This window comes from Haliaeetus albicilla, chromosome 29, assembly GCF_947461875.1.
Source record: "Haliaeetus albicilla chromosome 29, bHalAlb1.1, whole genome shotgun sequence".
Lineage (NCBI taxonomy): Eukaryota > Metazoa > Chordata > Aves > Accipitriformes > Accipitridae > Haliaeetus > Haliaeetus albicilla.
Genome location: NC_091511.1, coordinates 4,759,384 through 4,783,613, shown reverse-complemented (window position 1 = coordinate 4,783,613; position 24,230 = coordinate 4,759,384). Strand labels below are relative to the sequence as shown.

The 24,230-nt window shown below is 60.2% G+C and overlaps 2 protein-coding genes across 2 annotated transcripts; both read right to left on the bottom strand.

Annotated features, from left to right (window-relative positions):
- Positions 1 to 10: 10 nt before the first annotated feature.
- UBA1 (ubiquitin like modifier activating enzyme 1) lies at positions 11 to 19,921 on the bottom strand. The gene is made up of 26 exons (XM_069774308.1): positions 19,820 to 19,921; positions 18,674 to 18,784; positions 17,864 to 17,922; positions 17,116 to 17,284; positions 15,961 to 16,095; positions 14,497 to 14,603; positions 13,777 to 13,867; positions 13,547 to 13,679; positions 12,814 to 12,911; positions 12,151 to 12,297; positions 11,624 to 11,779; positions 11,409 to 11,519; positions 10,343 to 10,423; positions 9,339 to 9,494; positions 8,438 to 8,603; positions 6,950 to 7,146; positions 6,515 to 6,579; positions 6,017 to 6,212; positions 5,003 to 5,077; positions 3,953 to 4,142; positions 3,438 to 3,526; positions 3,262 to 3,354; positions 1,871 to 2,062; positions 1,052 to 1,153; positions 655 to 755; positions 11 to 334 (listed from the first exon to the last, which is right to left on the bottom strand). The coding sequence occupies exons 2-26, from the start codon at positions 18,782 to 18,784 to the stop codon at positions 199 to 201; spliced, it is 3,156 nt and encodes a 1,051-aa protein (XP_069630409.1). The 5' UTR covers positions 19,820 to 19,921; the 3' UTR covers positions 11 to 198.
- Positions 19,922 to 21,337: 1,416 nt separating this feature from the next.
- Positions 21,338 to 23,898, bottom strand: NDUFB11 (NADH:ubiquinone oxidoreductase subunit B11). Its single transcript, XM_069774398.1, has 3 exons — positions 23,706 to 23,898; positions 22,970 to 23,100; positions 21,338 to 21,889 (listed from the first exon to the last, which is right to left on the bottom strand). Exons 1-3 carry the CDS (start codon positions 23,871 to 23,873, stop codon positions 21,766 to 21,768), a joined length of 423 nt encoding a protein of 140 aa, XP_069630499.1. The 5' UTR covers positions 23,874 to 23,898; the 3' UTR covers positions 21,338 to 21,765.
- Positions 23,899 to 24,230: the final 332 nt, after the last annotated feature.

The following is a 24,230-nucleotide window of genomic DNA, read 5'->3' as shown; positions in this document are numbered from 1 at the left end:
GAGCCCCCCCATGCCCCGCCCCCCAGCCCCCCCACCCCCAACTCGGGGGCAGGGCCAAGACACAACAACAACTAGAGGAAAATGGGGGGAACAGGACAGGGCTGGACAGAAGGGGAGGGGTGTGGCCAGATGGGCAAAGGGTGTGGCCGGGTAGGACAGGGTGTGGCCGGGCATGACTCCGCCCCCCCGTGGGCGGGGCTAGCGGATGGTGTAGCGCACGTAGGGCACCTCGATGTCGGCGTCGGTGTCATCGTTGCAGCAGAGCTCGAAGACGAGGGCCTTGACGTGGCGGCCGACCTTCTTCTTGGAGACCCGCGCCACGATCTCCGTCATCCTGAGGAGGGGGGACGCAGCGTCACCGGTGGGTGGCACCCGGGGGGACGTCAGCCCCTCCCCCCACCCCCTCTGACGGCTTCCGCGATGGGAGATTGTCACCCTTCGGGTAGGGGTGGGGGGGTGACATCAAGGTACGGTGGCCTCAACCACGGAGACTGTCACCCTACAGGGATGGGGTCATGGCCAAGACCCATCCCCACCCACGGGATGTGTCCTTCACCCACGGGACCCCGTCCCCCACCCACGGGACACAACTCTCACCCCCAGGTAACACCCCCCCCACCCACAGGTACCACCCCCCCACCCTCAGGGCCCTACGGTTGGTCGTGACGCTCGCGCAGCTTGGCGGCTGGCATGAAGAAGGAGTAGAGCATGGAGACGCCCTGCGACAGCATCGTGATCTCCAGCCGGTGTTCCTTCTGAGGGGACAAGGTGGGGGACACACATGGGGACGTCGGGTGGGGCACAGGGGACCTGTGGATGCCCCACAGCAACCCACAGCACCCCATGGTCTTGGGGGGCGCCAGCCAGTGTGGTGGCCTCATCTCCCCACCTTCCCTCTTGGGTGTCCCCTCTTGAGTTGGGGTCCCTTTTGGGGGACATAGGGAGCACATGGGGACATTGGGTGGGGCTCAAGTGCCCCTCAGACCCCCCAAGTGCCCCCCCCAGCCTCCCCATTCTGCCCCCTCCCGGTCTCTCTCAGTACTCCCAGTACCTTGAAGTAGGCGAGGAACTGGCGCAGGGTCATCTCCTGCCCGTCGGGTTGCAGCCCCTGCACCTCGAACCGGTCCCACAGCGTCCACTCCACCTCGTAGTACTGGGAGGGGGGCAGACCCACGGCGGGGGGTGCTCAGACCCACGGCAGGGGGGGTGGGACGCATGGGGACAGAACCATGGTGGGGGACTTGGGACCCACGGGGGGGCAATTGGGGCTCCAGAGGGGGTCACTAGCACCATAGGGTGACTTGGGGCACCTATAGGGTCCACCATCATGCTATGGGGCTGGGTTCTATGGGTCAGGGAGCCGTGGGGCAGCACCCCAATCCCACCGAGACCCCAAACCACCTCCAGAAGTCAACCCCAACCCAATCCCTACCCAAGATCCCAACCCCAACCCAACAAATCCCACTTAGGGCAGCACCCAGCTGACACCTTGACTCATGGGGCACCTACACAATCTACCACCACGCTACAGGGTTGGGTTCTATGGGTCAGGGAGCCGTGGGGCAGCACCCCAACCCCACCAAGACCCCAAACCACTTCTAGAACTCAACCGCAACTGCCTTTGGGCAGCACCCGGTTGCCACCAGGTCTGTGGGCTTCCCGCAAGACATCTATAGGGTCTACCACCATGCTATGGGTTCTATGGGTCAAAGAGCTACGAAGCAGCACCCCAAGACCCCAGACCACCTCTAGAACTCAACTCCAACTCGACCCCAACCCCCTTTGGGCAGCACCTGGTTGCCGCCAGGTCTACGTGGTTCCCCCGGGACATCTATAGGGTCCGCGCCGGCGCTATGGGGCAGCCCCCTACCTTATTCCGGGGGCAGGCGAGGGGTTCAGAGAAGCCGACGAAGGGCAGGGCCAGGTTGAGGAAGGCGTTCTTGTAGGAAGCCAACCGGCGGTGACCTTGCACCAGCTTGTAGAGCTCGAGGCAGGCCAGGCCCACCACCGCCCCCGTCGTGGTGGCGATGGCCGGGATGATCTTCCCCGCGATCAGTTTGCTCTGCCCCATATGGAAGTACCTATAGGGACCGCGGGGGCAGGGGGGGCACCGCTGGCCACCCCCCCCCCACCCCCTCAGGCCCGGCTGATGCCCCCCCGGCCCTGGATCTCCCCATGGAGCAGTTATAGATCCTGGGGGTGCAATGCTTGAACTCTCTATGGGTTCTATATATAGGGTCTATAGGCACCTATATAACCAACAGCCCCATATGTGCCCCACAACCCCCCATATGTGTCTTACAGCCCCATGTGTCCTACAGCCCCCCATTATGTGCTCCACAACCCCCCATATGTGCCCTACAGCCCCCATACCCAACCCACACCACCTCTACACATCCTACACACTCTGCGTGTACGGTATCGACTCTATACAGAGCACATACATCTGCAGAGCTTATGTATGTTTCAGACTATAGAATCCCACATATACCTACATGTATAAATCTATATGTATCCCTGCTATATAACTATTCCATATGATTCATTCCTAGTTTATTTATATATATATTCTACAGCTATGCTATATAGCCCGTACGTACTCTGCAGACCCTCCACACGCCCTTTATGTAATCTATAGACCCCATAGGTACTCTATAGACCATTTACAGACCCTATACGTACTCTTAGATTCTATAGATAATCTATAACCGTTGTATGTACATGCTCCATGCTCCTGGCAGACGCTATAGAGACCCTGAACACCTATGGGCCTTATATGTTTTGTAGATCCCACAGCATTTATACATCCCCTATACAGGCCCTACATGCGCCCATAGAGCTTCTGTGCTCGGCACAGCACACGCTTTATATGCACTCTACAGACCCTATAGCACCCATGGGACCCCCCATAGCACCCACAGGACCCCTCCCCCAGCACCTGTAACACCCCATAAGAACCCCAGTAAACCCCCCCCAGCACCCGTGGGACCACCCCCAGCACCCACAGCCCCCCCGCAGCACCCATAACACCCCATAAGAACCCCAATAATGCCCCAGAGCACCCATGGGACCCCCCCAGCACCCATAACCTCCCAGCAGCACCCATAACACCCCCATAAGAACCGCAGTAACACCTCATAAGATGCCCCCAGCACACATAGGACCCCCACAACACCCCCCCAGCACCCATAGGACCCCCATAACACCCAATGACACCCACCCCGACCTCCCCAACACCCATGGGTGTCCCCCAGCACCCACCTTGTGGCGGTCGGCCGGGGGGATGTCGTAGTTCTCCGCTCGCAGGTTGGAAGCGGCGACGATGAAATCCATGTGGAAGTTGGTGTCATCGTCCTGGGGGGGCACCCGTGGGTGGGGGTGAGCACCCATGGGTGGGGGGCACCCATAGGTGCTTGGCGGGGGGGGGCAGCACCCACCTTCTCGAAGTCGATGGGGAACATGCGGAAGCCGGGCAGCTCCTCGGGGCTGGGCAGCGACGCCTTCAGCTCCTCCAGGCGCCCATCGTCTGTGGGTGGGGGGGGCACCCATGGGACCCCCGGCATCCACAGGACCCCGGTGGGACCCCCAGCACCCATGGGTGTCTGTACCTCCATCCCCCCAGCACCCATGAGTGCCCTTACGCTATACCCAACATGTTCTTCCATACCCTCTAAGTGCCACCAGCGCTCACAGGTGCCTCAACCCTCTACCCAACCAACCCCACCGCACCCCACAGATGCCCCCCAGCACCCATGGGTGCCTGTACCCCATCCCTCCATCCCCCCAGCACCCATGGCTGCCCCGACCCCACACCTAACCCGTCTCTCCACACCATCCAAGTACCTCCAACCCCCAGAATTGCCCCAACCCTCTACCTAACCACCCCCACCACCCCCCATAGATGCCCCCCCAGCACCCATGGGTGCTCCCCCCCTGCCCCCAGCACCCATACCGAGGGCGGCAGTGGCGCTCTGTAGCTCCTGGTCGGAGACATGGATGCGGACGCCGGCCTTGGGGGCGAAGGGGGGGACGCGGACGTGACGCAGGAGCTCGGCCACTGCCCCCCGGTCCCGCGAGCCCCCGATGCCGTAGCTCTGGGCGAAGAGGTTGGCCGCCGCCATCACGTAGTCAAGGTGGAGGGGCTGGAGAGGGGCACCCATGGGTGTCAGGGGGGAGAACGATGACACCCAAAGGGGGAGGGACGTCAGGAAAGGAGGATAGAAGGATGTTTAAAGGTGATGGGTGCCACCCAAGGGTGATGGATGGCACCCAAGGGTGATGAAAGCACCCAAGGGTGACAGGATGGCACTCAAGGGGGATGGGACACCACCCAAGGGTGACAAACAGCACCCAAGGGGGATAGAAGGATGCTCAAGTGTGAAGGACACCACTCAAGAGTCATTGGATGGCACCCAAGGGTGATGGATGGCACCCAAGGATTATGGGATGATGTCAAAGGGTGATGGATGGCACCCAAGAAGGATAGAAGGATGTTCAAGGGTGAAGAACACCACCCAAAGCTCATTGGATGGCACCCAAAGGTGATGGGATGACATCCAAGGGTGAAGGACAGCACCCAAGGGTGATGTGATGGCACCCAAGGGTGGTAGGATGGCACCCAAGGGTGGTAGGATGGCACCCAAGGGTGGTGGCAGTACCCAAAAGTGATGGGATGGCACGCAATGATGACTGATGGTACCAAAGGGTAACATCCATCACCCAATGGTGATAGGTGCCACCTAAGGGTGGTGGGACGGCACCCACAGGTGAGGGTGATGGAATGGCACCCAAGGGTGATGGAATGGCACCCAAGGGCGATAGCCACCAAGCAACGGTGATGGTGGCACCCAAGTGTGATGGTCACCAAGCAACGGTGATGGTGGCACCCAACAATGACCGATGGCACCCAAGGGTGATGGTTGGCACCCAACGACAATGGCACCCAAGGGTGACCCACGGGTGACAGCACCCCCCCGGAGGCCCCGCCCGTCGCCCCACTCACATTGTCAGGGTCGAAGACGAGGGGGTGGGGGCAGCGCTTGGGCCCCGACCAGAAGAGGGTCCCGGAGTTCGTCTTCTGCAGCGGAGGAGAGAGGCATTAATGAGGTCATTGGGGGCGGGAAGGTGTTAATGAGGTCATTAGGAGTTAATGAGGGTAATTAGGGGTGGGGAAAGGGTTAATGGGGGTAATTAAGGGGACAGGAAGGGGTCATCAAGGCAATTAGGGGCTAATGAAAGCAATTAAGGGGCAATTAAGGGTTGATGAGAACAATAAAAGGAGTAATTATGGGTTAATAGCAATAATTAAGAGGCAAGTAAGGCATAATCTAAGCAATTAAGGGTTAATGGAGAAATTAAGGAGCAACTAAAGGTTAATGAAGGCAATTACAGAGCCCTTAAGGGTTGATGTGGTAATTAATAAACAATTAAGGATTGAAGAGAATAATTAAAGGTAAATGAAAATAATGGCGCAATTAGGGGTTAGTGGTGTGATTAATGGGTAATTAAGGGTTAATGAGAGCAATTAATGGGGCAGTTAGAAATTAATGGGTAACTAACGAGCAATTAATAGTTAATGGGGCAATTAGGTGTTAATGAAAGTATTTAACATACAATTATATGTTAATGGGGCAACGAGGGGGGTAATTAAAGGGGTAGAAAAGGGTCAATTAGGGTAATGAGGGTTAACAGGGGAGTTATCCCCCCCCCCGGGGCCCGATCCACCTCCCCCCTCCCCAGGGGTCCCAATGCACCCCTACGGGCCCGATCCACCCCAAGGGGCCCTAAAGCACCCCCAGGGACCCAATGCCCCCCCCCCCAGGGGCCCGATCCACCCCATGGGTCCTGATGCACCCTGACCCCTTTGCAAAGGGCCTGATCCACCCCAAGGGACCCTAAAGCACCCCGAGGGGCCCAATCCACACACACCCCTCCCCCAGGGGCCCAATCCAGCCCCCGCGGGTCTCAATGCACCCCAAGGGACCCGATCCACCCTGGCGCCCCCAGTGTCACCCACCTGGCCTGGAGGGAAGTTGTGGAGGAGCTGACGGATGTTGTTGCTGTACTGACGGTGCCAATGGCGACAGGCCCAAGCCACGCAGTCAGGCCAAGCCCGAGGCCGCTCGCTCACCAAACTGCGCTGCACCGCTTCCAGTACCTCCAGCGGTTGGGTGCCCGCCAGGCGCAGGGTGCGCTCCACGAATTTAGGGTCCCTGGGGAGGTAGGGGAAGGGTGAGGATGAGGGGGGGGTGAGCAATGCAGGGAAGTGGTGGGGGAGGAAGTTAGTGGGGGGGGGTGAGGCACGGGATGTAAAGCGGGAGGGGTTATATGGGTGCCACGCAGGGTGGGTGCCATGCTGGGGGGGTTATACGGGTGCCACGCAGGGTGGGTGCCATGCTGGGGGGGTTATACGGGTGCCACGCAGGCTGGGTGCCATGCTGGGGGGATGCAGGGGGGTTGTTGGGTGCCCCCCACCCCTCCTTCCTCCCCCCTCGGCCCCTCCCCTGACACCCACGTCAGGTACTGGTTGACATTCTCCGCCGGCTGCTTGAAGAGACCCTCGAACTCGTCACGCGCCCACTGCGGAGAAGGGGCTGTCAGCTGGGGGGACCCAGGCATCCAGGGCACCCCATATGAAAACACATAGGTGTCCAGGACACCTTATAGAAGGGACCCAAACATGCAGGACCTCCCCCGGTGAGGACCCGGATGTCCAGAGCACTCTACAGCAGGGACGCTGGCATCCAGGCCTCCTATAGAAGGGACCCAGGTGCCCTGAATCCCCTATAGAAAGAACCCAGGTGTCCAAGACACACTATAGAAAGGACCCAGGAATCTAAATCACCCCATCCAAAGAACCTAAGTGCCCAGAACACCCTACAGAAGGAACCCAAGCATCCGGGGTCCCCTATAGAAGGGAGCCAGGCGTGCGAAGCCCCTATAGGGGTACCTGGAGGGTGTGCTCGATGGCGTTAGGGAAGTTCTTGAGAGTGCAGATGGGGATGGCCTTCTCGGGGGGGTCCTGGCTGGAGCTGTAGGATTCGCTCAGGAAAGGGATCACCACCTGCACGTTCCCCTTCGTCCCCAGTGTCCCCGACTCCAGCAGCGGCTTTCGGTAATAGACGCAGCGCCGGTCCATATAGAGCCCTATAGTGGAATAAGCCCAGTGTCTAGAAGGTGCCCCAGTGTCTATAGGTTGCCCAGGCCCCAGGGGGTGGTCCCGGAGGGGGGTTTTGGGGCACTCTGAGGTGCCTATGGCACTCCCAGGGGTCCTTATAGTATTCTTGGGATGTCTATAGTATTCCTGAGGTTCCTGTAGCACACCTGACAGTCTGTATAGTGTTCTAGCAGGTACTTAAGTGTTTCTGGGCATACCTGCAATGCTCTGGTAGCACCCTGAAGGTACCTGTAGCCTGCCTGAGGCCCTTATAGCAACCCTAGGAGTCCCTATAGCATTTTTGGGGGTACTTATGACATCCTTATAGCTCCTTTAGAAGATCCTTACAACATTGCTGGAGTCCCTATAGGACTCCTAAGATTTCTACAGCATCCCTATAGCATCTCTAGGCAGGCCTATTGCACTCCTGGGGGTCCCTACAGCATCCTTAGAGGCACCCCTGAAAATACCTATAGCCTGCCTGAAATCTCTATAGTACCTGAAGAGCTCCTATAGTACCTAATACCCAGAAAACTCTGTACAGCACCCCAAGATCAGCACCCCAAGATCATCCTGAAGATCCTCTATAGCCCCCAACCCCCACGCCCCCCCAGAAAACCTAAATGAAGCTGTATAACACCCCAAGGACCACCCCCAGCACCCCAAAGACCCCCTATAACACCCTAAAATCCCGAGCACCCAAAAAAACCCTATAGCACCCCAAAAGACCTCCTACAGCACCCTAAGAACATCCCACACCACCCTGAAGACGCCTTATAGCCCCCAAAGCCCCCTGAAGCACCCAAATGATGCTCTATAGCACCCCAAGGACCCTGTATAGCATCCTGAAGATCCCCTACAGCACCCCCAAAACTCCCAGAGCACCCAAACAATGCCCTATAATACCTCAAGGACCCCCCACAGTACCGTGAAGACCACCTATAACACCCAAAAAACCCTCAGAGCACCCAAACCCCCACTTACAGCACCCCCAAAATCATCCCACACAACACTGAAGACCCTCTGTAGCACCCCAATCCCCCCAGAGCACCCAAATGATGACCTACAGCACCCAAGGACCTCTCTATAGCACCCAAAAAATCCCTGTAGCACCCCAAGAAGATCCCACATCACCCTGAAGAACCTCTATAGACCCCCAACCCCCCCGCAGAACCCAAATGATGCCCTATAACATCACAAGAACCCCCTCCAGCACCTTGAGGGCTTCCCTAGCACCCCGAGGACCCCCCATAGCACCCCGAGGACCCCACGGGTGCTCACGGGCATCAACATTGTCCAGGGCATTGGCGACGCCATCCAGGGCCTCGAAGAAGTCGTCATCGTAGACACGCTCGGTGTCGGGGCCGACGCGGTCGGGGCGGCTGCTCACCCGCAGCGCCGGGTTCATCTCCCGCACCGCTGCTGCCGCCCGTTCCGACTTCAGTTTCTGTGGGGAGAAGCCACGCCCCTTAAGGCCCCACCCCTTCAAGCCCCACACCTTTGTGCCTCTCCCAATCCAACAAAATGTCAAGGTGACTTGACCGTTGACATTGGCCAACTCAATGATAGCATCTTGATGGTGGTTCCCCCATAGACTCTGCCCCTTGACTCCACCCACTCACCCTCTACTTCATAGACTCGTCCCCTTAAGCCCCACCCCTTTGTGCCTCTCCCAATCCAATGAAATGTCAAGGCAACTTGATTGTTGTTGGTCAACTCAACGGCAGCACCTTGATGGTGGCTCCCCCCCCCCCGACTCCACGCCCTAAGACCCCCCCTCAAGGCTCTGCCTAGACTTCTCCTCCTTAAGCTCCACCCATTTCAGCCCCTCCCACTTACTGTGCTACCTTCAGATGACTTGACGATTGGTCTTGGCCAACTCAACATTGACTAATCCTAGACCTATTTTCCAACCCGTAGACTCTACCCCCTGAGCCTCCACCCCTTGAGGCTCCACTCACTCATTCCACACCTCCACAAGCTCCTCCCCCTTCAGCCCCACCCATTTAGGTCCCTCCCACTCACAACTCAACATGACTGTTGAGTTGACAGCGGTCAACTCAACATTGGCCACCTCCATGGTGGTTCCTACCCGGCAGACCCCGCCCTCTGAAACCCTGCCCCTCAAGGCTCCACCCACTCATCCCCCATAGGTTCCTTGCCCTTTGATCCCACCCCTCACCGTGACATCCCAGGGCCGGAAGAGGAACTGGCGGTTGAGGTTTGACTTTTCGATGGTGTCCATGTCAGTGACAGTGATGCAACCCTCAGGGCCACAGCCCAGTCCCACCATTGCAAAGTTCTTCAGCAGCTCGCAGCCGATGGCCCCGGCCCCCACCTGCACCCAGGGACACGTGGGGACATGTGGGGACACCTGGGGACACTCGGGGATGCAGCCCGAGGTGGCCCCGCAGGGGTTGAGAACAAGTGGATGGGAAAGGGGTGGGGACGAGGGGACAGTTGGGGACGCTCAGGGATGCGTGAGGACACTTGGAGTGAGATGGGGACACTCTGAGGACCCATGGGGACATGTGGGGACACTCAGGAGACCTGTGAGAACACTTGGAGACACTTGAAGGACATGTGGCAGTACATGGGGACATGAAGGGACACTCAGGAGACCCATGGGGACACTTGACGGATGTGTGGGGACAATTAGGGACAGATGGGGACACTTGGAGGACCCGTAGGGACACTCAGGAGACACGAGGACACTTGGGGACACTTGATGGACTTGGGGACAGGGAAGGGACACTCCGGGATGCAGCCCAAGGTGGCTAAGGAGGCCTGGGGGCACGTGGATGGGAGAGGAGGACACTTGGCAGTTCCATAACAACATGAGGGGACATTTGGGGACACCTGGGGACACGTGGAGGACTCTTGGGGACATGCAGGGACATTTAGGAGACCTGTGAGAAGACTTAAGAACACCTGGAGACAGGGAAGGGACATGTGGAGAACCCACAGGGACACACGAGGAGACTCATGAAGATACTTGGGGACACTTGATAGACACTTGGGGACAGGGAGGGGACACTTGAGGACGCAGCCCGAGGTGGCCATAGAGGCTTGGGAACATGCAGATGGGAGAAGAGGACACTCAACAGCCATGAGGGGACACTTGGGGACACATGGAGGACACAAGGGGAAAGTTGAGGACATCTGGGGACAGTCAGGGACACTGACCACAAAGTACTTCTGGGCACCCAGCTTGGCCTGCAGCTCCGCTCCGAACACCGCAATCTGCCCGTCGTAGCGGCTGTTGCGCTGGGGACAACCCGATGGGTCATCCAGATATGTCACCCCATCACGGGGACACCACCGGGGACCACAAAGCCACCCACTGGTGTCCCGTGGGTGACACCCACCCATGGGTGGCCCCAAGAAGGTGGCCAACATGGGTTCCTCAAGGAAATGCCTGCCCATGGGTGCTCAGTAGTCAATGCCAACCCCACTGAGATGCCCACCCATGGGTGTCCTCAAGCAGATGCCAAACCCAAGGAGGGGCCAGCCATGGGTGTCCCATGGCCAACGTCCACCCTAACAAGAGGCCACCCATGGGTGATGCCCACCCCAAGAAAGCACCCACACGTGGGTGTCGCCAAGAACATGGCCAACCCATGGGTGCCCTATGACCAATGCCCATCCATGGGTGTACCCTAAGAGGATGTCCCCAAGGGGCATGACCACCCATGGGTGCCCACAAGGAGATGACAAACCCACAGGTGTCCTCAAGAAGGTGCCCACCCATGGGCATCCCCCAATAAGGTAGCCAAGCTATGGGTGTTCTCAAGCAGATGCTAACCCCAAGGAGAGGCCACCCATGGGTGCCCCCTAGCTCCTACCAACTACAAGGAAATGCCCACCCATGGGTGTCCCCAAGAAGGTGGTCAACCCATGGCTGACATCAAGAAGACAACCAACCCATGGGTGTCTTCCAGCAAATCCCCACCCATGCCTGCCCCAACGACCAACGCCCACCCCAAGGAGAAGCCCACCCATGGATGCCTCTTGGCCAAAGCCCACCCCAAGGAGATGCCCACCCATGGGTGTCCCTGAGAAGGTGGCCAACCCATGGCTGACGTCGAGAAAATAGGCAACCCATGGGTGACATCAAGAATGTGCCCAACCAATGGATGTCCTCCAGCAAATGTCCTACAACCAATGCTCACCCCAAGGAGACACCACCCACGGGTACCTCCTCTGACCAATGCCCACCGCCAGCAGGCCCCCCCCACCCATGGGTGCTCACCGGGCGACACTGCTCCTCTGTAAGAACCGTCTCCTTATTCTCTTCAGGAAGACACTCCAACGCGTCAAAGTAGAGCCATTGAGTGATGGGCGTGAACTTCCCCGACACCGCCTGCGTTATGGTCCTCGTTAGAGGACCCAAACATCCGGGGAGGGGACCCAGGTGTCCTGGGTGGGGACCCAAGTGTCCAGGGTGGGATCCCAAGTGGGCGGTACCTTCATGACCTCCTGGGCCGCCAGTCCCCCGATGAAGGCGTTGACGGGCGCCAAATCACCGGTGGCTTGGAAGGCCAGTTCCCGCAGCAGTTCCTCGTCAAGCTCTGCCCCCGGGGCCACCTCCCGGGTCAAGGCCACCACCTCCGCAGCGTCACCCTGGATGGGGACACACCGTGTTGGGAGCACCCGTGGAGAAAGGCGGGGCCACAAGTCGTGATGGTGACGTGTTGGTGGTCTCCATGGACTCAATGTCCCCCATGGTGTCCCCAATGTCCTCAACATCTCCAACGTCTCCCAACGTCCCCAGGTGGTGGTGAGGCCATGGTGGGCGACCATGTTGATGCAGGACCTGGTGGCCTCCATGTCCTCAACACCCCTAACGTACCCAGTATCCCCAACTGGTGGTGGGGCCATGGTGGGCGGCCATGTTGGTGCAAGACTTAGTGGCCTCCATTGTCCCCAACACCCTCAATGTTCCCCATGTCCCCAAGCCCCCCTGATGTCCCTAAAGTCCCCGATGTTCCCACCTGGTGGCGTGGCCGAGGCGGGCGGCCATGTTGGTGTATGAAGCGGTGCAGGGCCTGCCAGCCCCAGTGCATGATGGGAGGTCTCTCGGCCTTCCCAAAGTCGGTGATCATCATCTCCGGCTCCACCAGCGCCTCCCGCAGCCGCTTCTGGGGACGGAGAGGGGACAGGTGAGCACCCAGTGCCTGCCAGTATACTCCAGTGACACCCCAGTCCCTCCCAGTTCCCTCCTAAACCCCTCCCAGTCCCCCGGTATCTCCCAGTGTCACCCAATCCCCTCTCAGTGCCCTCTAATGACCTCCCATCACCCTCCAGTACCTCCCAGTGCTCCCAAATCCCTCCCAGTATACCCCAGTTCCTTCCCAGTACCCCCGAACCCCTCCCAAACCCCTTCCAGTGCCCCTCGATGACCTTCCACAACCCCCAAGTACCTCCCAGTCCCCCCCAGTTCCCTCCCAAACCGCTCCTATTCTCCCCAGTATCTCCCAGTGCCCCCTGATGACCTCCCACCAACCCCCAGTACTTCCCAGTGCCTCCTAATCTACCCCCAGTCCCTCCCAGTGTCCCCCAGTCCCCTCCCAACCTGCCCCCAGTCCATCCCAGTGCCTGCCAGTTCCCTCCCAGCACCCCTCGCTCCCTCCCAATCCTCTCCCAGTGCCACTCACGAAGCGGATATGCTTGGGCATCTTCACTTGGGTGACGATCCCCCCCCTCACGTAGTCCCCGAAACCGCTGGTGTCCCCGATGCTGAAGGTGTACGGCCCTGGGGGGTGGGGCTGTCACCCAGAGACCCGGGCGGCCAGGAGACCCGCAAAGGGGACCCAGGCACCCGGGGTGCTCCCCAGAAGGGACCCAGGCGGCTGGGGTGCTTCCCGCAAGGGACCCAAGCGGCCGGGAGACCCCTAAAAAGGGACCCAGACATCCAGGAGACCCGCAAAGGGGACCCAGGAATTCAGGGCACCCCTAAAAAGGGACCCAGGCATCCAGGGTGCTCCCCACAAGGGACCCAAGCAGCTGGGAGACCCCTAAAAAGAGACCTAGGCGGCCAGGACACCTGCAAAGGGGACCCAGGCATTCGGGGCACCCCTAAAAAATGACCCAGACAGCCGGGGTGTTCCCCGCAAGGGACCCTGCTGTCCAGGGTGCTCCCTGCGAGGTACCCAGGCAGCCAGGAGATCCCTAAAAAGGGACCCAGGCATCCAGGGTGCTCCCCGCAAGGGACCCAGACGTCCGGGAGACCGCTAAAAAGGGACCCAGACATCCTGGAAACCCCTAAAAAGGGACCTAAGGAGCTGGGAGACCCTTAAAAAGGGACCCGTGTATCCAGGAAACCCCTAAAAAAGGACCCAGGTGTCCAGGAGACCCCCCCACCCTGAGCACCCAGGTGTCTGGGCTCACCGAGGACGCGGATCTCGACGGGACCGCAGCTGTTCAGCTCCTCCATACCCTCCACCTCGGTGAAGGTGACGAAATCGCCCGTCTCAAAGCCGTGACGAGCCTCGTCCAGGCATGTCACCTCCCCCGGGCACCCCTGGGTGAGGAGCGGTGGGGAAAGACAGGGTGCTGAGGGGACCCAGGCGTCCGGGAGACACCCTACCCCCACCCCAAGCGACCCAAGCGTCCAGTACCTTAGTCACCATGGAAACCATAGCACTGAGGGGTTGTTCCCCGTTGGTGTCCGTCACCACCATGTCATCCCCAAAATCACAAAAAAGCTGCCTAAAATGGGGGGGGGAGGGGGGAGGAAATGGGAGGAAATGGTGTCAGCCAGGGGACCCGGGTGTCCCGGACCCCCAAAAAGGTCGCAGGCATCCGGGGCACCCCCCAAAAGGGACCCAGGGGTCCAGGAGACCCTACAGAAAGGGCCCAAGTGCCCGGCAGACCCTACAGAAGGGGCCCAAGCATCCAGGAGACCCCCTAAATGGGACTCAGCCACCCAGGAGATCCTATAGAAAATACTCAGGCATCCACAAGACACTACAGAAGGGACCCAGGCACCCGGGAGATGCCACAGAAGGGACCCAAGCATCTGTGAGACCCCCTAAGCAGAACCCAGCCACCTGGGAGACCCCCTAAACGGGACCCTGCTAGCTGGGAGACCCCCTAAACGGGACCCTGCTAGCTGGGAGACCCCCTAAACGGGACCCTGCTAGCTGGGAGACCCTACAGAAGGGACCCAGGCATCCGGGAGACCCTACAGAAGGGACCCAGGCATCCGGGAGACCCTACAGAAGGGACCCAGGCATCCGGGAGACCCTACAGAAGGGACCCAGGCATCCGGGAGACCCTACAGAAGGGACCCAGGCATCCGGGAGACCCTACAGAAGGGACCCAGGCATCCAGCTCACCCGAAAAGCCCGCGGGTGTCGGCCACCACCAGCTTGATCCCATGGCTGTGGCAAAAGTCCCCAACCCACAGTTGTTCCTCCAACGAGGAGTTGGTCAACACCACCACCTATGGAAAGACCACGTCTGTTCATCCGTCACCTGGGGCAGGGGATGGGTGGACGCAGAAGGGGATGGATGGACAGGAGGCCATGGGGGGTGAATAACCCTCCTGGGGAGGGTTTGAGAAGTACAGGCAGCCACGGAGAGACAAGGAGCCACAGGGAGGTACAGGTGGACTCACAACCAGGCAGACGCATGGACAGACATCAAATGGCACAAGGAGATCCTCAGACCCAGTACAGGGGGTCCTGGGGAGGTACAGACACACAGCAAGACGCACAAACAAGTAAAGGCACGTGAAGACTGTCAGACCCAGAAAATGTGGGGTACGGGCAGTCCTGAGCAGGTACAGGCAGCCACAGAGACACAAGCAGCCACGAAGCACAGGCAGACACACAATTAGACAAACAGATGGACAAGGAACAGCATGCGGAGACTGTCAAGACCCAGAAAATGGGGAGTATAGGAGATCCTGAGTGGGTACAGGCCACCACAGAGACACAAAACGCCATGAAGAAGTACAGTCAGACACGCAACCTGACACGCAGATAAACAGTTGCATACATAACGGCACACAGGGACCACCTGACCCAGGAACTGAGGGGTACAGGGGGTCCTGGGTGGGTACAGGTGGCCATGGAGACCCAAGCAGCCACAGAGGGGTACAGTCAGACCCACAGCCTGACGCATGGACAGTTGAATGCATAATGGCATGCAAAGACCGTCTGAGCCAGGAACTCGGGGGTACTGGGGTTCCTGAGTGGGTGTAGGTGGCCAGAGATACACGAGGAACCACTTAAGGAAGAAAATAGGGGGTACAGCCCATCCTAGGTGGGTACAGGTGGTCCTGAGCGGGTACAAGCAATCCTGGGTGGGTATGGGCGGCCACGGAGACACACGCAGGCCCAAAGAAGTACAGTCAGACACACAACTAGGCTGGCGAATGGACAGACACACGTGTAAGGGCATGTGGAGAGTGTGAGAGACAGAAATTAGGGGGTACAGGGCATCCTGGGTGGGTACAGATGGCCAGAGACACGAGGAGTCGCTAAGAAGTACAGTTGGACGCACAACCGGATGGTAGGACACAAACAGCCCCAAGGATGGTTGTGGGGAGCCCACTGCTGTCCCAGGGGACACAACTGTCCCCAGAGAGGGGTACAGGCGGCTTTTAGGAGTACAACCGGCCACGGAGATTACAGTCGGCCACGTGAAGGACAGTCGGACACCCAAATCAACGGCCCCAGAGTTCATTTTGGGGAAGAAAAGGGGGCACAGACAGGCTACAGGTAGATGTAAGAGATGCAGGCAGATGCAGGAAGTACAGGCAGCCATGGGCAGGGTACAGGCAGCCACGGGTGTACCTGGAAGGGTGCCAGAAGCTCCTGGCTGAGGGGTTGGCGGGTGCTGGTGACGGCCACATAGGCATTGAGCTCGGCTAATCGGGGCAGCGTTGCTTCCGCCCGGTTCTGCCCCACGTCTTCCTCCCGCAGGTAGAACTTGGGAGGGAGGGGGGGTGGTGACAAAATAAAAAAGGGGTGGGGGGGTTGTTGGGGGGGCCTGGCACCCAACGACCCCCCTCCCAGACACTCCCCAGCACCCATGGAAGGCTGCCCCACCCTCTCCAGGAATACATGGGGAGATATTTACTGCCCCTAGCAAATTAATTGCCCCTAGGGGGGCATTTATCCCCCCTGAGAAACCCAACCACCCCCCACAACAGCCCCCCATAAGGACTAATTACTCCACCTGTTAATTAAGTACTTGCCAGGTTAATTAATTACCCCATGCAGGACATTTAACTCCCTTAATGAGACCTGATAACAACTTCAGGGGTGAATTAATTACCCTGGGGGGGGAATTCAGCTTCCCTAGGCAACAAAATCACCCCACACAACCACCCCCCATAAGAGCTAATTACCTCTCAGGTTAATTGCTTACTCCCCAAGTTAATTAATTACCCCATGAATAATGTTTAACCCCCTTGATGAGGCCAGGTAACAACTCTAGGGGTGAATTAATTACCCTGAGGGGGGAATTCAGCTTCCCTCGACAACCCAATCACCCCCCTCTCCAACCGCTCTATAATGATTAATTACCCCCCAAATTAATTTATCACCCCCAGTATTAATTAACTATCTAGGGTGCGTGACATTTAACTTTCCTAAGTATTGCAGTCAACTCCAATAATAATCCCAAGCATGGATTAAATACACCGGGGGGGGGGGGGGCATTTAGCTCCCCTGGGCAACCCAATCACCTCAGAGAACAAGACCCTGTAAAGACTAATTACCCCCTAGGTTAATTAATTAACGCAGGTGGGGGGGGGCATTTAACTCCTCTGATGAGCCCCGATAATGACTCGAGGACTGGATTAATTACTTCGGGGCGGGGGGCATTTAGCTCACCTCAGACATGGACACACGCCCCTCCCCCCAAAACCAGCTTTAATTAACCTCAAGAAAAGATCAATTAACACAACCAGGGGTTAATTAAGCCTAAAGAATTAATTAACTCACCTGGGAAGCGAGGTCAGGCCAGGCGGCGGGTTGGGGGTCATGAAGGGTGACGGATTTGACCCCCCCTAGCACCAGGTTTTTGGCCACCTCCACCCCCAGCCCCCGCAGCCCCGACACCAGGACGTTGGACGTCTGCATCCGCTTCATCGCCTCATGACCCAGCACGTACCTGGGGGGGGTCAGGGTGGTCACGGGGGGTTCCCCAAATCCTCATGGGGTCCCCCAAGGTCTCACAGGGTCACCCCAGGGCTGTGAAAATGGCTGAAAATAACTGGGAGGGACCCAGGCATCTAGGGAATCCCCCCCCCCCATCCATAGCGATGCCCCCAACACCTCCACAGAGCACCCCAAATTCATATGGACCTCCCCAAGTACCTATGGAACTCCCCAAGTCCACAAGGACCCCCCCAAGAACCTATAGATCCTCCCCCAAGTCCTTAAAGGAGCCCCCAGCACCCCAGGAGAGACCCAGGGAGCCCCGCAAATCCATATTGACCCTCCAAATCCATGAGGAGCCCCCTAAGCACCTATGGAGCCCTCCCAAGTCCTTAAGGGATCCCCTAACACCCCAGGAGAGACCCAAGTAGCCTCCAAATCCATGGGGATCCCCCTCAAGTACCTATAGAGCCCCCTCAAATCTGTAGGAACACCCCAGCATCCTCGGGGGGGGGGACTCAGGCACCCAGAGGACCCCAACGTCCCACCCCCTGCCCCAAGGGGGGGGGCACCCCAACATCTGGATACTCACAGCTGGCGGGAGTAAAGCCCCTCATCGATCTCGGCCTCGCCCCCGTTCTTCGCCATGCCCTGGGGGGGTGACAACAGCGTCAGCGGGGGACGGGGACACGTGCCACCCCCAGGATGCATAGAGACACCCAGGTGACAACAAGGTGGCACCAGGTGACGGCCGCATTCGCAGGGAAAGCTCAGAGCAGCACAAAGGTGACAATGAGACTAAAAAAGGTGACAAACCCCTCCAGGAGGGGTGACAGGGACACCCGGGGGTGACGGGGAGACCCAGGTGGCAGCTGGGTGACACCAGGTGACAGCCAAGTGACACTGGGTGACAGTCCCATTGATGGGGGTGGCTCAGAGCACCACAGAGGTGACGGCGAGACCAGAAAAGGTGACAGGGACACCCGGGGGTAACAGGGACACTGAGGTGACAGCCAGGTGACGCTCCCATTGATGGGGGTGGCCCTGAGCATGGCTGACAACAAGGATTGAGAAGGGACACACGTCACCCCCAGGACACATAGGGACACCCAAGTGACACAGGGTGACAGCAAGGTGACACTCCCATTGATGGGGGTGGCTCTGAACAGAGCACGGGGGGTGAGAACGAGGACCGTGGGAGACAAATGTCACCCCCAGAACATGTAGGGACACCCAGGTGACAAATGGGTGACACTGGGTAACAGCAAGTTGACACCAGGTGCCACCCACGTTAGCGGAAACGGCTCTGAACATCAGAGGTGACAATGAGAGCGAAGAAGGTGACAGGAATACCCAGCGGGGGTGACAGGGACACCCAGGGGTGACAGGAGGTGACACTCACGTTGGCAGGGGTGACGCTGGGGGGGACGGCGGAGGCGGGGGCGCGGCTGGAGCCCGTCGGCGGCTCGGACCCGGAGACGCGGCGCTTCTTCGACAGCGGGGAGCTGGACATCTGCGGGGTCAGAGGTCAGAGGTCAGCTGGGGACAAGGGGTGACAGCAGGTGACACATAAGAGTAACAACAGAAGGGACACAAGATGATACTGGGGTGACACTGGGGAGGACGGGATAGCAGGTGGTGACACGAAGGTGGTGGGTGACACACGGGTTGGCACTGAGGGACACACGGTGATGTTCAGTGGCACCTGGTGACATCAGGAGGGGACATGAGGCGACACCGGGGGCAGTGGGTGATGCCGGGGGGGACACAGGTTGGCAGCGGGTGACACTGAGGGACAGTGGGTGACACATGGGGTGGCACCGGGGGATGGAGAGAGTAACACTACGGGACATTGGGTGGCACTGGGGGATGGAGAGGGTGACACTAAGGGACACTGGGTGACATCACCCCTGCCAAGGGACCCAAAACAGCCCCCCCCCCAACCTTAACAGGGGACGAGGATTTGCCAAGGGTTCCCATTAACAAGAGAGGTTCCTGTAATCGGGGTCTTGGGGGGGGGGCTGTCCCATTAACGAGGGTCCCATTGAGGGGTTCCCATTACTGGGGTAGGGTTCCTATTAGCGGCGGTCCCCGGAGGGTGAGAGGGATCCCATTAACCGAGAGTCCCTTGGGGGGGGATCCCATTATCGGGGGAGGGGGTTCCCATTAACCGGCGCCACGTTCCCACTACTGGGGGTCCCAGGTGGGGGAGGGGAGTGTGTTCCTATTATCGGGGGTCCATTAACTGGGGTCGGGTTCCTACTACCCGGGGTCCCCGGGGGGCGGGTCCCCATTAACGAGGACCCCAAATGGGGGTGTTCCCATTAACCGGAGTCAGGTTCCCATTACCGGGGTTCCCCAAGGGAGGGGGAGGTCCCCCTCCCGGCCTCCTCACAGGCCCAGACGGGGGGTTCCCACTAACCGGGGCGGGGTTCCCACTAACCGGAGGGGGGGCCTCAGCCCCTCCAAGCGCAGCCCCCCACCCCCTTCCCCGTGCCCCCCACCCCCCGGGGCCCCCCCCTCCAGGCCCGGTCCCCTCCTCCCGCACCAATGATGCTGTCCAGGCCCCGCCGCCGGGTCCCGCCCGCTCCGCTCGGCTCCTCCGCGACAAGATGGCGGCGGCGTCGGCTACCCCCCGCCGCCCCCTCCCTCCTCACTCTCTTCCCCGCCCCCCGACCCTTCCCATTGGTTACGGGCGCCCGCCGGCGCGCTTCTATTGGTTCTCACCTCCCGCCACCGCCCGCCTCCTCCCTCCCCCCCCGCTTCGGCCGAGGAGCTGATTGGGGAGAGGGGGGGCGCGCCCCGGGTGGCCACGCCCCCTTTCCTCCCGCCGGAGCCCGGATGTTGAAGCCCCGCCCCCGCCCCGCACCTACGGGAGGAGGGAGGGGGCGGGGCCTCGTGACACAGCACCGCGTGCGCGGACCCGACGGCGGCCGGGAGGGGACACGGGGCCTATGGGAGGCCTATAGGGACTTATAGGGGCCTATAGGGACTTATGGGGGCCTATAGGGGCCGATGAGGGGGATAAAGGGGCCTATAGAGGGCCGTGAGGCCCCATAGGAGCCTCTAAGGACCTGTGGGGGCCTCTAAGGGGCCTATAGGGGGATATAGGGGGCCGTGAGGCGGCTGTGCAGAGCCTATGGGGACTTATGAGGCAACAGAGGGGCCCATAGGGACATATAGGGGCTTGGGGGGGGGACCTGGAGAACCATAGGGGGCTATGGGGGGGCCTATAGGGGGCTATGGGGGGGCCTGCGGGAGCTTATGGGGGATATAGGGAACTATGGGGCCCTATGGTGGACTATAGGGGAGCTATAGGGGTATATGGGGGTCTATGGGAAGCCGGAGGTAGGGGTCGGGGCTTATGGGGGACTTGCGGGGGGCATAGGGGCTTATAGGGGATGCATGGAGCCCGGGGGGGGTTATAGCAGCCTATGGGGGGGGGGGATAGGGAGCATCGGAGGGCTACAGGGCCCTATAGGGGCCTATTGGGGAGTCCTCGGTGCTCTGGGGGCCCTGTAGGGGCTTGGGGGGGCATAGGAGCCTATGGGGAAGCTATACGGGCTCAATAGAGGGTGGGGGGACACGGGGGCTGCAGGCACCCTATGGGGGCTGGTGGCAGGGGCACAGGGGTCCTATAGGGGCTCTGCAAGGGGTCATAAAGAGTCATGGGGGGCTATAGGGGCCTATAGGGGGTCGTGGAGGCTACAGGGGGTCGGGGGGGGGGCTTTAGGGGCCTATTGGGGGTCTTGGAGGCTATAGGGGGCTATGGGGAACAATGGGGGGGGGCTTTAGGACCACGGCGTTGTGTGGGGGCACATGGTGTCGCCGTCTGATGATGTCATGGTGCCGCGGGGGCTGCTGGGAGATGTGGTCTGGGTTTGCTGGCAAAGGACCCTCAGTGTCCCAGTCCCCCCCCCTCCCCAATAAAGGGGGACCCAGGAGTCCAGGCACCCCCCCCCCAAAAAACACCGGGACCTGGGCATCCATGCACCCCCCCCCTCAAAAAAAGGGGACCCAGGCATCCAGGCATCCCCCTCCAAAGAAAAAAGAGAACCCAGGCGTCTGACTGAGCCCCCATCACTTTATTAACAGACCCACAGTGGGGATCCCCCCCCAAAAAAGGGGACCCAGGTGACCAGGTACCCCCCAGCCCCCCCCCCCCAAAGAAGGACTCAGGGGTCCTGGCTGCCCCCGCCCGCAAAAAGGGGTCCCAGGAGTCCAGGAAGGGGCACCCATGGGACCCTGGGGGGGGGACTTAGGGAGCCCCAGGTGTTCAGGTACCCCCCAGCCCCCCCACAAAGAGGTACTCAGGGGTCCTGGCTGCCTCCCCCCGCCCCCCCCCAAAAAGGAAAATCTAGGTATCCTGGCCCCCCCCCCCCCCAAAAGGGGTCCCAGGTGTGCAGGAATGAGCGCCCAGTTGATCACGGGGGCACCCATGGGACCCTGGGGGGGGCACTTAGGGGGGACCCAGGTGTCAAGGGGGGGGGTGTTTCACTCCGGGGGGGGCAGGGCGAGGCGGGCAGGGTCGTAGTAGTTGGAATCCAGCAGCGGCAGCCCCCGACTCTCCCGCTCCCGGATCTGGAGCTCGGCCTCGCGCCGGGCCCATTGCTGCAGCCTGGAGTGAGGGGTATGGGTGGGGGGGTCAGGGACCCGGGTGTCCCTATATCCCCCCCCCAAGCCCCCCATCGGGCTCTATAGACCCTGAGATCCCCCCCTGTGGCCTCCCACAGGCACCCCATAGACCCCTGTACATCGCTATAAAACTTTACAAATCTTTATAGACATTCTATAGTCACTCTACGGATCTTACATAGTTACCACGTGCATTTACGCAGTTTCATAAATCCCTATACATTGTTTTACGTTTTTTATGTGTTCCCGTATTGTGCTAGAGGTTCATGTAGATCTTCATGTGCTCCCCAGGAAGCTCCTACAAGTCTCTACATCTTCTCAAATGCCCCTATAGAACCCCCCAGTCCCTTTAGGAGCCCCCCCACCCTCTCATAGGTTCCTCTAGACCCCCATAGGACACCTAGGGACTCTCTACAGGTTCTCACATTCTCTGATAGGTTCTTATAGATGTTCATATACTCTTTAGAAGCCTGCCATAGATCTCTGTATTTTCTCAGACTCCTATACAGGCTGCCCCCAGTCACCCCCCCACTCTCTCATAGGTTTCTATAGATGCCCATAAGACTCCTAGGCACAGCCTATAGGCTCTCATATTCTCTCATAGGTTCCTATAGACCACCATATGCTGCCTGGCAGCATCCTATAGATCTCTAGATCTTCTCAAAGATCCCTACAGAACTCCCCAGGGCCTCTAAGAGCCCCCTACATCCTCCCATAGGTTCCTACAGACTCTCATATACTCTCTAGGAGCCTCCTATAGGTTTCTACATCTTCTCAAAGATCTCTATAGACCCCCCAGTGACCCTAGGAGCCCCCGCCCATAGGTTCCTATAGATCCCTCTAGGACTAGGAGTTCCCTATGCACCCAACTATCCCCTTACAGGCCCCTAAAGCCCCCCCATCCACTCATGTGCCCCTATAGACCCCCATACTCCCCCCCCATCCCCTCATAGACCCCTGTAACCCTCTATAGAGCCCTATAGGTGCTTTCCCAAGGTGTGTGGGGGGATTCCCCGGATGCTGGGGGGGTGTCCCCGGGGTGCGTCCCCATCCCCCCCCTCACCCGTAGTCAGGCAGGTAATGGAGGAAGACGCTGCCAAGGACGATGGCGACAGAGACGCCGGCGAAGAAAACCGCCCGCATGTTCAGGACGTCGGTGTCCGGGTCCGCCGAAAAGCCGTGGTAATCGGGGTTCTGCCGGGAAACGGGGTGCCTGGGTGCCCCCCCCCAGCAACCCCCTCCTCCCCCCCAGTAGCCCCAGGATCCCCTTTTCCCGCCTCTTACCTGCTGTAGGCCCCGCCCCCACCTGAAAGGCCCCGCCCCCACATGGCTTGGCTCCACTCCCTCTGCTCAGCCCCACCTCTCCACTAACCACCACCCACAGCAGAGCCCGGTCCCCGTTAAGCCCCGCCCCCGATGATCAGGCCACGCCCCCACCCCAAGCCCCACCCTGAAGACTTGGCCCCACCCCCAGCCACTAAGCACCGCCCACAGGGCTCAGCCACGGGCATTCCCTGCCCCCACGCCAAGCCCCGCCCCTCCCAGAACCCATCCACCAAGCCCCGCCCCCAGCCAGCAAGCCCCGCCCCGTGGGCCTCCAAGCCCCGCCCCAGGCCGGCTGCTTTGCCCTTAGCTAGCCCCCGCCCCCTCTCGGCAAGCCCCGCCCCACTCTCCCTCAGTCCCCGCCCCCCTCAGTCCCCGCCCCCTGCCCGTGACCCGCCCCGACTCCCCAGCTCTGCCCCACAAGCCCCGCCCCCTCCTCTAGCCCCGCCCCCTCTCCCCTCGCAACCCCCGCTCACCTTCCTCTGGGCCACCGCCATTGGCTCCTCCTCGTGGGGATCCGCCCCCAGCGGCACCTGCGGTAGCGCCACGGCCCCCGGCGGTCCCGCCGAGCGGCCCCGCGTCCCGGCCGCCATTGTCCCGACCCGCAGCGCCCGCAGTGCCCTCCCCACCGCCGCCGCCGCCATCTTCCCGACGGAATTCCCGCCCCGCCGCTTCCGCCCCTTCCGCTCCCCCACTGCGTCCCGCCAATCAGAGAGCGCTGCAGCCGCGCTCTAACGAACCAACAGAGAGCGCTTGAACGGTGTCCCGCCTCCGTGCGGATGGCTCCGCCTCCTCGCGCCGCGCAGCCAATCAGAGGCCGGCGCTGATACCCACGCCCCACCTCTAACCAACCGTCCTCCAAGCGTCCCGCCCCCTGCTGGCTCCTCGCGGGTGGCTCCGCCTCCCTGCGCCCCGTAGCCAATCAGAGGCCGCCGCCGGCGCGCCGGAGAGACGCCTCGTCCCCTCGCGCTCCCTTCAGCGCTGGCACCGCCACCCCCGGC